General features: G+C 37.1%; 1 protein-coding gene across 2 annotated transcripts; it reads left to right on the top strand.

The window, feature by feature from the left end:
- The first annotated feature begins 4,514 nt into the window (after nucleotides 1–4,514).
- On the top strand, nucleotides 4,515–11,261 carry LOC132645493 (BTB/POZ domain-containing protein POB1-like). Of its 2 annotated transcripts, none has more exons than XM_060362506.1 (6): nucleotides 4,515–5,092; nucleotides 6,776–6,898; nucleotides 8,829–8,953; nucleotides 9,045–9,108; nucleotides 9,390–9,669; nucleotides 10,077–11,261. In XM_060362506.1, exons 1-6 carry the CDS (start codon nucleotides 4,846–4,848, stop codon nucleotides 10,888–10,890), a joined length of 1,653 nt encoding a protein of 550 aa, XP_060218489.1. In that variant the 5' UTR covers nucleotides 4,515–4,845; the 3' UTR covers nucleotides 10,891–11,261. The 2 variants fall into 2 exon arrangements, with proteins under 2 accessions (XP_060218489.1, XP_060218490.1); XM_060362507.1 differs by lacking the exon at nucleotides 4,515–5,092 and adding an exon at nucleotides 5,139–5,259.
- The last annotated feature ends 2,788 nt before the right edge of the window (nucleotides 11,262–14,049 follow it).

The following is a 14,049-nucleotide window of genomic DNA, read 5'->3' as shown; positions in this document are numbered from 1 at the left end:
CATAAAAGAAGTAATGCATGCTGTCTTACTCATACTCATCATAATTTCATATATGTATAATATGCAAGCTGCCCGTCCATATCGGAACGGTGTGATAATCAATAACATTAGCCCGCGTCCAGGCCTCCCGCGTCCGGGGTACCATCTCATGCCGCCCACTAGTGGTGTCTGCCCATGCCAAAAAGTTATGGTGTATCCGTATAGCTGCCCGCCTTGGCGGTGACTGTCCGGCCAACTAGGCGCGGTGTAATATGATCATGACATGCACATCAAAAATACTTGTAATAATATGCTTATCACAATATGCTTATCATAGTACATGCATAAGACTCAAGATCAACTATACTCTGTCGGGGTGGCGTAAGGTCGTGATCCCCCGATTTCATTATGGAGCAATTATTGACATTCTGCCTCACCTTGAAGGAATTAGTACATAAGGTGAGTGTAAGAAATAAATAGAATCATTATCAATATGGCATCATCATATCATATCTCTTATCTTATATAGACATTTATGGACTTAGGCTTCTAGCTTTCCGGAAAATAGGAACTCATGAAGAGGAAAAGAACTTATGCTATAGGATTCATGCCATTAGAAAGAAAGGACTAGCCTTACATACCTTTGTCGTTTAGCTATGTTATCGTTCACTTGCTCTCCCCCAATGTCACGTCGTTACCTTCACGGGAGAATTTGTATTAACATTAGTTAATCGACTATAAGAACGCGTCGTAAATTCTAGAGAAAATTGGGCAGCATTTCCCCTGTAAACTTAACAATCCTCGAAATTCCAACTTAGCCAAACGTCAATCAAAATACCAACAACAACAATACCAACAATTTCATATCAAACTAGACTTAAATCCATTCTTAAATTACTCCCAAAACAGCCCAATATACATTCGGATGCCAATGCTTGTATACACTTCTTTATACACTTTATTCTTCCAAATTCAAGAACAACATCAACAACCTCATATAGCAATATAATCACCTAGAAATCTCTCAAAGTTCCAATAAAAAAACAACCCTCAAGGCAATCATATCAACCAACTAATCTATAACTTCATAACATAATTCCCTTCACTTTAAACTAGGGAATTCTCCCATGAATAACTTAATTAACAAGAATAGAGTATATTACATACCTTATTGCCCAGAATACTCAACTAAAATCCTAGCTCCAAGCTTCAATAATCAGCCACACATCAAGCACCAAATACTATAATCCTTTCTTAACTAGTTTCCAATTCCTAAGATGAAATCTTGGTTTGATTTGAAGGACTTCAACTTGAAAAAATTAGAGAGATTTTAGGAGGGTTTGGAAGGGTTTAGAGAGAGTTTAGGGTGAGAGAGAGAGGTAAAAATGAAGAAAAAAATCAGATTTTTCGGTTTTTACTTTCCAGGTTTTCCAGATTTTTCGATTACGCATGTTGGGGTTAGAGCATATGCCTTACCCCGGGCTTGCGGGGCTTGCATCGGAGATGGTACGGATATCTGAGGATGGTATCCGATAGGTAGGAGAGATTAGGCGCATGCGGGAGCCTGTTCCGGAGGCTGAGTATCAGCCAGCACCAGGAGGAGGACCGGGTGCTCCCAGAGGAGGAGGTCGTGCCGCCATAGGACGCCGTGCTGCCAGAGGACGCGGTGCGCGTAGAGGACGCGGTGCTGCTGCTAGAGGACCTGGTGGTGGAGGACACCATCTGGTAGATGAGGCAGATGAGACCGATCCCACTCCAGAGGACATTCCCGTTCTAGTCCATCCGTAGCCGTTCCAGGCCGGTGGCAGCTCACCTGGGGACTCACCTACGTTTGCGCCGACGCTCCTACTTGCTGAGATACCTGGGTCTTCATCACAGTCGAGCCAGAATGCATACATGGAGGAGCGTGATAATTTCGATTGCACGGCGTTATACGCTTCATTAGCTGATGAGCGGCCTGTGAGGAATTTAGAGGGAGCCAGGATTCTTGACTTCGATGAGTTTTTGATTCCGGTTAGTATTTAAAATATTTATTTGTTCATTTAAATTACTTATTTTAAATATATATATTACTCATTATTTAGTAATATTTTATATTTTAAGATTCGGCGCCAGCGGGTCCACTAGAGCCACCCACTCAGGAGTTTTCTCATGGGCCTACCGAGCCAGCAGTGTCTTCCCATGTGACTGTCGAGCCACAAGTAAGCTTTTTATTAAAATTAATTTTATTCAATATAAGGTCAATATTTAATATACATATTTGATTATTTAAAGTACTTATTTTAAATATGCATGTTACTTATTATTTCGTTTTTTTTCATATTTTAGGATTCGGCGCCAGTGGGTCCACAAGAGCGACCCATTCAGGAGCCTTCTCATCAGCCTGTCGAGGCAGAGGTGTCTTCTCATGAGACTATCGAGGCGCAGGTAAGATTTTTATTTAATTTTATTCAATATAAGATAAATATTTATTTAATTTTTATAACCTTTATTTGGACTTCGAACAACATCTCGTCCAGGAGATTACCTCATATTTTGCACCAGACCCATCTCAGAAGCGTACAGACCAATCTCAGGCGCCCGTTGATACACAGGTTTGATTATTCAACAAACGCTAATGTATTCAATATAAATAAGAAATGATACTAATTATTATATACTTTTTAGGTTCATCCTTCGGCGCCTGCGGTGGCGACTCCCGACGAGGAAGAGGTCGAGTTTCCAGACCCAAATCAGCATAAGGTTCTGCCCGTGCCAGCGGGACCAAATCCCAAGAAGAAGCACATTCTAGTCAAGGGCGCACGGACCAGGGGAAGAGGAGATGATCATGACTTGGAGCGCTCGGTTATTAAGAGGAAAAAGGGCGATGGAGAGGGTGGTGGGGATGGTATGAGCCTTAGGCCTAAGGATAGTCTCAGGCATACCACATGTGGGACTCATCCACGAAAGTGTATACACATTAGTGTTGTATAGTTTATCGTAAATATTATATATTTTTTGCATATCTATTTGTATTTATAAATATTATCTTAGTCTTTATTATTGTTTATAGTTTCACATCCTAAATTGATAATAAAAAAAAACGTGACACATTCGAAATAAAGTTAAGCATTAATTTAAAAATAACACGAAACCCTAAAAGATAAATAATGTAAAGCTAATGACTACAAGTATTCAAACAAAAAAGGACTTCGAGCACTTTTAATTTCAACCACTAAAACGATAATCCAAACTTTTGCGTATCCTTGATGTATTGAGCCTACTTTATTAATTGTACAAATATAAGTAGGGTTCTATATAAAATATTGAAGTTCCGGAGTCTCAAAGCATGATTAATATACTGCTAAATTATGTAAAAAAGAGTGAAATTGTAATAAGAGGCTGTTTTGGAAAAATGGTGGACTCCTATAGCGCATTATTTTACTGCGCTATAGGGGAAAGAGAATTTGGTTTAGCGCAGTAATATACTGCGCTAAAGGTACTTATGTAACCTTTTTTTTTTTTTTTTTTGATATTTTGGTTTAAAATGTTTTTTTTGAGTCATTTTGGTTCCGGACTCAAAAGAGAGCTTCGTAATCCATGATCACTTGCTTTTGAGATACACTTATCGTAATTCTAACAGAAATTCAGGCATCTGATCTGTATTGTAAGTTTGATAGATCGCTTGCCAGATTTTTATGGAATAACTTCTATGAGATAAACAACCAAAAATCTCTCAGGCCAGTATAATTTCAGTCAACTTGACTTAAACATGTCAGCGAAGAAAGTTCCAATTAAACACTTGCAATATTTTTGGTCATACCAAACTTTAACATCAATTTACTGCTATTGGACAACTTCCGTCCAATGGAGGACCTACTAACCGGGCTTTTTGATAAGTTCAATAGAAAAACGTACTCATTGCTTTCATACTTTTCTACTTTTCTTTTCTTATGGTCCAAAGCTAGCTCTGAACCAAGAGGAAATAGGCGGTCCTTTGGTATATTTTATGTTCTTCTCTTTTTATTAATCCTGCAAATTTTAAATAATTTATCCATAATCCATGACTGATAAAATAGTGAATTTCTTTTAGATTAATGATTTTATAGTGATTGCGTTTAAATCGTTTTGGGATGGAGGAGTCGTGGAGAACTGGGCATTTTCTTTTTATAGTAAAAGATAATCCTCGTAGTAAATGAATTAACAACTCAATTGCCAAACAAAAATGTTTCACATTATCAACTTCAGTTTTTTTCTTGCTTGAGGAAAACCAAACTGATTTAACACGTTTATGTTGAAAAGGGTAAACTTCAAAACGAGGAGCTAGCTGGCATGAATTAGGCTCTAGTGCGCACAACTTAAAAACCGAGTAGATATTTTCCTGCATGATCTATTTTTAAGCTGTCATATACTCCTATTAGCAAAGGACATTAGATATTTGCACCAAGTTAATAGGTCACATAACGTGTGTATTTCATACAATGTTTATTAATAATTAACTGGAGTATTTTATATATATATGCTAATTTATTAATTACTCCATAATTTGGTATTGTCGTGTGGTTCTCTACGAGTAGTATATTTTCTAGTAGGGATGCAATAACTCAGTGAATTGACTATCTGAATTTTTATTTTGTTGGCAAGCTTTCGAATCCTCACGTTCTAATGCCTATATTTTGTATAGTTTTTTTACACCAATTTCAAATTTGATAATTCAATGAAATAAAGCCACGTGTCTATATATAATTCAACGTTATGGCTGACCAAAAGCTGAACAACCCCGCTTCTCGTCTTCCTTCCCCAAAACACACACACCAACATTTCTTCAACAAAGCATAAAAAAATACCAGGCTTTAGAGTGTTTATTTTATAGTTGAGTTTAGAGTAATGAAGGATCAGAATTTGGATCTATTCGACCCGAGGACAGCTGTTATGGACCCGGAATACTCACCTACCCGTACCCGTGACCCGGATTTCGGGTTTGCCTTCAATGATAGCAACTTCTCTGACCGGGTCCTCCAGATCGAGATTATGGGCGACCCGCAACCCGATTCGGATAGCTTTCACTCTCAGAGTTTAGCTGATTGGGCCCGCAATCGTAAACGACGTAGAGAAGATATCAACAAGGATATGGGTTTGTACCTTTTTGCTCCTTAATTGGGCTTTTAAGCTCAGTTTTTGCTTGTTTCTAACTAATTTTTATGAACTGGGTATCTCTTTGCTCCTTTTTCTCTACATGTTTGCTCTATTATCGGGCATTTAAGCTCAGTTGCTTGAGTTTCTAGCTATTTTATGAAATGGGTATCTCTTTAAACTTCAGTTTTTATTCATTTCTGAGTAGTTTATTAGCTGGGTATTTATGTGGTTGAGGATTTTGAGGTTGGAAAATGGGGGACCTTGTTTTTGGCTAAGGATGATGTTCCAAAGTGAAAGGGAAGTTTTGTGTATGGAGATTTGAAACTGTGGGTTTAAGTCATAATTATCGTTTTGGGATTCTGGTTTTCACTTGAGAGATACAGAATAAGAAGTGAAGGAAAGAAAAGAGGTTTTTTTTTTTTTTTTTTTTTGCCTTGCTTTAGTCATCTAGGACTCCTATATTTGGGAACTTGAAATTATTGTGCTAATTTGGGCCAATTTGGACATATCTTTGAAGTTGAAGTTGAAGAGTTACTAATTAAAATTGAAGTTACAGAAAAAGTTTGTGAAAGTTGAAGTTGTGTTTGAATCACGATAAGTAATTCAACATTTGCAATTACTGAAATGTATTTCTGTATCTGCTGGCTTGTCGATCAATATTTGCAAATCCTGAAGTTCAAGTGAAATGCATGTTCAAGTTCCAATTTAACTTCCAACTACTCCCTTTCAACTTCAACTTCGTATACTCTTTTTTTCTACTTCAACCAAATATTCTCCAAACGCCTTCGTATTTTCTTGAAATATTTCTTGTGGCGTAGAAAATGAGTAAGTGGAAGTTGAAGATTTGAAAGACTTCACTTCAAATAAATTTTCAAACCATAACTTCATGTTCAAGTTCAAATTTTGTTCACATTCACTTGCAAGTGAAATCCACAAAACAAATGCCACCACTTATTGTTTTGGGATTGTGGTTTCGCTTGACAGAGAAATGACAAAAAATGATTGAAAGAATAAGAAAGGGGTTTTGCTTGCTTTCACCATCCATGTTCACTAGTACGATTTAACTGAATTAAATGATTGTTGAACTCTTCCCATGTTAGCTCTGCATGTGTAACTGGTCCTAGGTTGAAGGAGTAAGGTTGCAATAGGTTGACAGTGCAATAATTGTCTACCAGTAACAAATCATCTGAACGAATGTAAGGACCTATGTAGAACGGATTGGATAGATGATTCATATGTGACCCTTACTAATTTGGGATTGAGCCATACTTTTTTCCTTTTTAAATGAACTTTGATTCCACTAGACAACATCATATGGTGACCACTGCGCTAGTTCTTACATCCAAATGGTCTAGTTGACATATGATTCTTGTTATTATAAAACGTGATATGGATGATGTTTTAACAAATTCTCTATTTTTCCATTCAAAAAAAGTGCTGTTAGAGAAATTTACTAGTTTTCAAAAAAAAAAAAAAAGTGCCGTTAAAGGTTTATTACCTGTTTTCTTTTCGATTTCTTTGGGGGGGGGGGGGGGGGGGGGGGGGGGGGGGTTATGAAATACACCTTTGCTTCCCTTGAACTGAATGTTATACATATTGGTTAGACTTCTGCTCTTTATCATGCTGGCATGGGCTTTTCTTGTTCTCTGATGATAACCAGACTTGTGCCACTCTTTTGTAGCTCTGGATATCACTACTTGTCCAGAAGAGCAGGTTATAAGTTGTAACCAAAATGATACTGAAGATGTTGAGAACGAAAATCAAGATGAATCAGTTGTTGCAATGATCGAAGAACCACATTCAGGTATTTTAATCAAATCTACACCTGCATTCCTTTTCTGTCGGCTACTGTTCTTCGCTAAACAATGAGGTTTCTTAAGTTTCCATGTATTTTGTCCTAATACTTGCTACTTCAATGCTACTCTGGCGAATTAAATTATAAAGATGAAAGAATGAAATATAACAGGAACATATTTAAGTCAAAGATATGAAGGGCTTGGCAATGAGCCAAAGCTGATCTTTTTGGAACCGTGACCCTTAGTTGGGCCGCTTTATTTGTTCTTTATATAAAAACTTGAATTTTGATACTTTTAAAAAAGAAATTATCTGGATATCATTTGGTTAAGTGAAAAGTTCTGATCAGTGATCAGTAGTAAAAAAACAAGGTGGTCTTGGTATCAAAAATTTGAAGAATCGAAGTAAGGCTTTAAAATTGAAGTGGCTGTGGAGGTATGCTCAAGACTCACAATCTTTATGGGGAAAAGTGATCAAATTGAAGTATGGGGGACTGGATTTTTGGGCTACTAAGGAGGTAAATAAACCATATCGTGTAACTGTCTGGAGATCGATCAGAGCATGGTGGCCTTTTTTAAAGAGCCACTCTGTTATCAGAGTATATAATGGCAACAAAAAAAATTTCTGGAAGGATAGGTAGTTGGGAAACAGAAGTTTGGAGGAGCTATTTCCTGATATATTTGCTCTGGCACAACATCAGAACAAAACGGTGGCTGAAATGCGGTCACCTCAAGGCTGGGAGTTGATCTTAAGAAGAATGTTGAATGACTGGGAAATACGTAGACTAGTTGAGCTTTATAAACATTTGGAGTCTTTTCAAGGGCTGGAGGATGGGGTGGACTGTTTGTGGTGGACTGGGCATAACAAGGGGCACTACAAAGTGAGTTCAGGCTATAAGATCATGAACATGACTGAGCCACAAAACTCTAACTGGCCATGGAGACAAATCTGGAAAGTTAAGATACCTCTTAAGGTTGCATGCTTTACATGGTTGCTAGCCAAAGAAGCTGTTTTGACACATGAAAACCTGAGAAAGAGAAGGATTATCTTAGTTTCAAATTGTTGCTTATGTGGGGAAGCAGCCGAGACAGTAGGGCATCTGTTTTTACATTGCAGAATTACTGATCAGCTGTGGAAGATTTTTATCAATCTCAGAGGCATATCTTGGACAATGCCTAGAAAGATTGTTGACACTCTTTCTAGCTGGGAGGAGGCTGGGATGGGGCAAGGAATAGAAGCTACTGGAGGATCATTCCAGCTTGCATATGGTGGACAATCTGGAAAGAAAGGAACCCCAGATGTTTTGACGATAGAAGTAGCACTCTACAGAAGATCAAGCAAGACTGTATGTTGCTATTTTGTTTTTGGTGTACAAAGAATCCCTCTGTAGATGCAGAATCAATCCTAGAAGTTCTTGACTCATGTTAGGATTTTACTTTTTTAGCTTCTTAGCTTTCTTTTTTCTTTTTTAAAGGGGTTTTCAGTACTACCTAAGTACTGCTCTATAATACAAAGTTGTTACCTGTTCAAAAAAAAAAAATGTGGATATCTTGTTTCCAAGTATGGTGATCTCCAAGCATACTATAAACAAACTCTAACGAAGTGTTTTTGTTACACAAGGAAACACTTTCGCTTGCAAGGGATGGGTACATAGTAAAAAGGAAAGAAGACCATACCTAAAGAGAATTACGTCTTTACTGACCTTCTGCTTCTGCTATATGTTGCTGAATGGGGCAGTAGCAATTCTTGTCTGTTTATTTGTAACATATTCTCCACTTTCTTTCCACTTTCTAGTTTTGATGTTTATGTTATTGCAGTATCGTATGACATGTTCCTCTAGTTGTTCATGGTGCTCATAACTTGTATTTTGTTTGATTCTCACACCTACTCCAAAGTACCATGAAAAAAGATAATCAAGCCATGCAGTGTTTTGTCTGCAGGAGATGAAGCCACTAATGCTGATAATGATTCATCTTGGAACTTTGATTCTCCAATAGTTGTTAATGTTAAAACCTTACATATCAGCTCCCCCATTTTAGCAGCAAAGAGCCCATTCTTTTACAAGGTAAACATTCTTTTGCATATGCAAGCTGCTTATGCACTGTTTTTGAGTTTATACATGAAGAATCAACAGTGCTCTCTTGTAATTTATGTAGCTCTTCTCCAATGGGATGAGGGAGTCTGAGCAAAGACAAGTAACTCTAAGAATTAATGCTTCAGGTACGCAGAGATTTAAGACACATTATATCATTCAATTAACTCTTGTTGATAGTTACTTTGAAAAGGGCTTTTCTGTGTGAGCATAGTTTTTCGCTTGCCTTTTTTTATGAGAAACTTGCAAAGCACACGGAATTTTCTTTCATTTTATGTTCATTGTTATGTCAGCATCTAGTGCTATTGATTTGACAATTGTGGGTCAAATATTGTCACCTTAGAGAAGCTGTAGGAATTCCTATCCATTTCATGAGAAATAATAGTCTTTTTTCATTCTCATGGAGCAGAGGAAGCTGCACTGATGGAGCTCCTGAATTTTATGTATAGCAATACATTGACCACTAATACAGCACCTGCTTTATTGGACGTACTCATGGCTGCTGACAAGTTTGAAGTAGCTTCGTGCATGCGGTATTGTAGCCGGCAACTGCGTAATTTACCTATGACTCCAGAGTCCGCTTTGCTGTATTTGGAGCTTCCTTCTAGCGTCCTGATGGCTGAAGCAGTTCAGCCATTGACTGATGCCGCAGAACAATTCCTAGCTGCAAGATACAAAGATATTACCAAGTTTGTTCCATACTGACCAATCCCTCTCTATTTTTTCTCAGTTCTCTTAATTTTGTGCTGTAATGCAGCTGTATGTTTGCCATATAATGACATTTCAGTCTCCGCAGCATACTTTGGTCAATACAGTGGTGATAGATTTATATATTTGCTAGGAGACCTTTCTTATCCAGTACCAGTAATTTTTCTAGGAATTATGCCCTACATTATGTCACTCAAAATTGCATTTTCTTTACTATGAACTTGTTAAAGAATGAAGAAGTTTCTTTTCTGTAGCCCCTAAGTACTTGCTTTTAATCTGGATAGGGAACAAGTGAAAAATTGATCTCCATCTACTGGTGGTTTTGGTGAGTTTTGATTAGCTGTCACTCTTGTCTGTACTTGATATTGAGCTCTTTGTCTTTGGACAGGTTTCAGGAAGAGGTGATGAAGTTGCCTCTTGCGGGAGTAGAGGCTATTTTGTCCAGTGATGACCTCCAGGTAGCATCAGAGGATGCTGTATACGACTTTGTGTTGAAGTGGACAAGGACTCATTATCCACAATTAGAGGAACGGCGAGAAATCCTTGGTTCAAGACTTGGTCGTTGCATCCGTTTTCCTTTCATGAGCTGTAGAAAGCTTCGGAAGGTTCTGGCATGTAATGACTTTGATCATGAATTTGCATCCAAGCTCGTTCTTGAGGCTCTCTTTTATAAAGCTGAGGCTCCTCATCGTCAGCGAAACCAAGCTGCGGAAGAATCGTCCTCCACTTGTCGTCGTTTCGTGGAGCGTGCTTACAAGTATCGACCTGTCAAGGTGATTGATTTTGAACTTCCACGGCAACAATGTGTAGTCTACCTGGATCTTAAGCGGGAGGAATGTGCTAACCTCTTTCCTTCAGGAAGAGTGTATTCTCAAGCATTTCATTTAGGGGGACAAGGGTTTTTCCTGTCTGCACATTGCAACATGGATCAGCAAAGTTCTTTCCATTGTTTTGGTCTCTTTCTGGGGATGCAGGAAAAGGGTTCGGTGACTTTCGCTGTTGATTATGAATTTGCAGCAAGAACAAAACCAGGGGAGGAGTATGTCAGCAAGTACAAAGGTAACTACACTTTTACGGGGGGCAAGGCAGTTGGTTACCGCAATCTATTTGCCATACCATGGCCTTCTTTCATCGCTGAGGACAGTCCTTATTTTACTAATGGTACGCTTCATCTAAGGGCTGAACTTACTATCAGGAATTGATTCCCTTGTTCCCACAATGTCAATTGCTACTGTTGTTTTTTGCTTCTTGGGTGAGTTCAACCCCACCGGAAACAACCTCTCTACCTCCTAAGGTAGGGGTAAGGTTTGCGTACACTTCTACCCTCCCCAGACCCCACTTTGTGGGATTTTATTGGGTATGTTGTTGTTGGGTGAGTTCAACCCCCAATGTATCTTGGTTTGATAAGGCATGGAAGGCAAGGTTAGGCGAAGGCACTAACCTCTAGGTATTGAGATATTTGTATTAAATCACTTTGGCCATGCTCTGCAGAGATGGAAAAGGATGTAAATGGAATTCATGAGTGAAACGTTGGTTATTCTGATATGTTCAAATAGTACACAGGTTCTCCTGATATGGTGTACATGTTATTTGAAACGTCATGCTGCGATGACATTGTACAACAATGTGTAGTTGAGTCTGTATCAACATGCTAGTAAACTTTCTTCTGATAAACAGCATTCCTGCTAAGCCATATGGATACCAAATGGAAGGTGGCAAATAAACTTATTGAAATTGTATGGTATGGTGAGTATATGCTTATTGAAATTTGGAAGTGAGCTCTGGCCGTTGGGCTTTCATAGCATTGAGCAGAAGCGTTTGTCCTAAATATTGTGATTGTGAATTTGTTATTTGCCCCCCGAATTGCCTTATTGGTGTAGTTGAGCTACCAGAGGAATCTTTTAAGAAAATTGGTTTGAGTGTTTGTCGAAGCGCCGGCTCAAAATAAGTGTCCACTTTAGTCTTTTTACTTTGGTTCAAAATACGTGTCCACTTACATGATCAAGAAATTTTATTTTTTCAGATTTATCCCTATTTACTCGAGGCAATAAATAGGTAAGAGACTTATTAAGGGTAGTTTAAGCAAAATATTTATTTTGTTTCTTGGAGTTGGTATTTTCTTATAAGAGTTAGTATTTTCTTAACATGTGTGAAAAAGGCTAAGTGTACATTTATTTTGAGAGGAGGGAGTATTACTTTTTTAAATCTTTGGGCGTGATCTCTAAACTTTCCACAAGACTCCGCTAAACATAATCTTTTTGTCCCATCTTTCAACCAGACTTTTCTACGGCAAGAATGTCCACTGAGGTGAAAATCATAGCACCATGATGACGACATCATGGACGAACGAAATTCCTCCCCTATTATGTGAATCTCATACTTTATTTATTCAGCATGTTTGACATTTTTTGTTTTCTAGATTCAAATTACATGAGCTTTGAAGTGTATCTTTTTGCTAAATAAAAAATTATACTGTCTTTATGATATTACTTGTGTTTATATTTTTTTTTTTCAAGTTCAATTTAACCCTAAAAATTGATAAGTAAGAAGTGACAAATAATTTAAGATATAATCATAATTGATAATTGAATATTAGAAAATCTATTGAAATAAGTATATCTTTTTGTAATAATGGTGGAACATTACGAATCAGACTTCAGCGAATATCCTTTCCCTGAAGTCATCCTGATAGCAGAAAATAACAGGGAAAGAAAAGAATTTCTGTTTAATTTTGTATCGCAGATGTATTGGTCCTTATTATAGGGAAGTCTTCCCACTCACAATAGAATAAAGAACAATTGAGTGTACGCAATCTAATACTACAATTATTTGAGTTGACTCCTACATGTTTAATACTTCATTTCAATTCTAAATAACAAATAGTGTTTTGAAAAATTAATTTCTTATGAACGTATTTAACATCTAAAATATAATTTAATTTATCCTTATTACTTAAAATAGTGAATGATAATAAAGATATTTAAGGAAGACAAAAGATGACGTGAGACTTCTCTATAACCATTATCTTAATAATAACATTTTATTATAACTATCACACTTTTTGTACTTTAATTATTATAATATTATATATTGTCTATCATAACCGATAGATATCCAGACAAACGAATATAAGCAACTTTAACAAGGGTGTGCAAAACTAGGGGTGGGCGTTCGGTTTTTTGATTCGGTTTTTCAAACTTTGGTTTAGTTTTTTCGGTTTTGGTTTTTTGAAAGTGGACACCGTACACCGAACCAAACTAATTCGGTTCGATTCTATTTTTTGAAGTTTGGTTCGATTTCAGTTTTCTAATTTGGTTCTTTTGGCATGGGCCTGAATTCTGAAATGGTTATTTTCAGCTTGTAAAATGTTCTTTCTTTTTAATAAAAACTGAGCTATTTTATGTTTTCTTAATTCAAAATGGGCTATTTCAATTCATCGGAGACCTAAATAGAACGTATCATTTTAGTTGCCGCTTCATTAAACCTAGCAGTGCTACACAGTACACCCCTGCACCTATCTCTTTCGGCTCCACAGACTATTTCGGCTCAATATAAATATGTGGCACAAATGAGTATATCACTAAAGGCCTGTTAAACAGTTATTAGATGCACACCTGATGGACTTGCATCTTATCAAGAAAATCATGAATTCATCACAGCGTATGATATATACTTAAGAACGTGAACAAGGAAGAGCAGTTAAAAAGAATTCAATCATTATCTAGAAAATCTTGAAATCATCACAACATAAGGCCTGAGATTCGGAGTGTTATAAAAAAACACAATTGTATTATGTAGTAATTCTTCGGTTAAACCGAAAAACCGCTGATCCGAAACCGAACACCGAACCAAAAAATTGAATTAATTCGGTTCAGTCCGATTTTTGATTTTCAGTTTTTATGCCCAGCCCTATGCAAAACTTAAGACACACCTTATTGATGTCCCTTTAGAGCCTGTTTGGATGGACTTATGCCTATAAGTTGTTTTCAGCTTATAAGCTGCTTTAGATAAACTAAGTTAAATAGGTCCAATTATTTTTTTGAGCTTATTTTAAGCACAAAATGACTTTAAACTGGCCAGCCAAACACTCAAAAAAACTGAAAATCGTTTATAAGCAACTTATAAGCCAATCCAAACGGGCTCTTAGTCATTAAAAAGAAAATCAACAACAATTAAAATTTAAAAAAAGAAAGAAAGGAAAATAGCCTGCAGCTATAATATTACAGTTTTGCCCCCACACATTAACGCCCATTAGTGAACCGCCAAAGGGTAAACTAGTCTAAAATGCCGAGTCTCGTAGCTTCAACGCTTAGCTCGGTGGAAGAAAAAGCCAAAAGAATATATATTATAGTGCAAAAGAG

This window comes from Lycium barbarum, chromosome 6 (assembly GCF_019175385.1).
Source record: "Lycium barbarum isolate Lr01 chromosome 6, ASM1917538v2, whole genome shotgun sequence".
In the NCBI taxonomy this organism is placed as follows: Eukaryota; Viridiplantae; Streptophyta; class Magnoliopsida; order Solanales; family Solanaceae; genus Lycium; species Lycium barbarum.
This window is presented reverse-complemented; position numbering and strand designations above follow the sequence as displayed.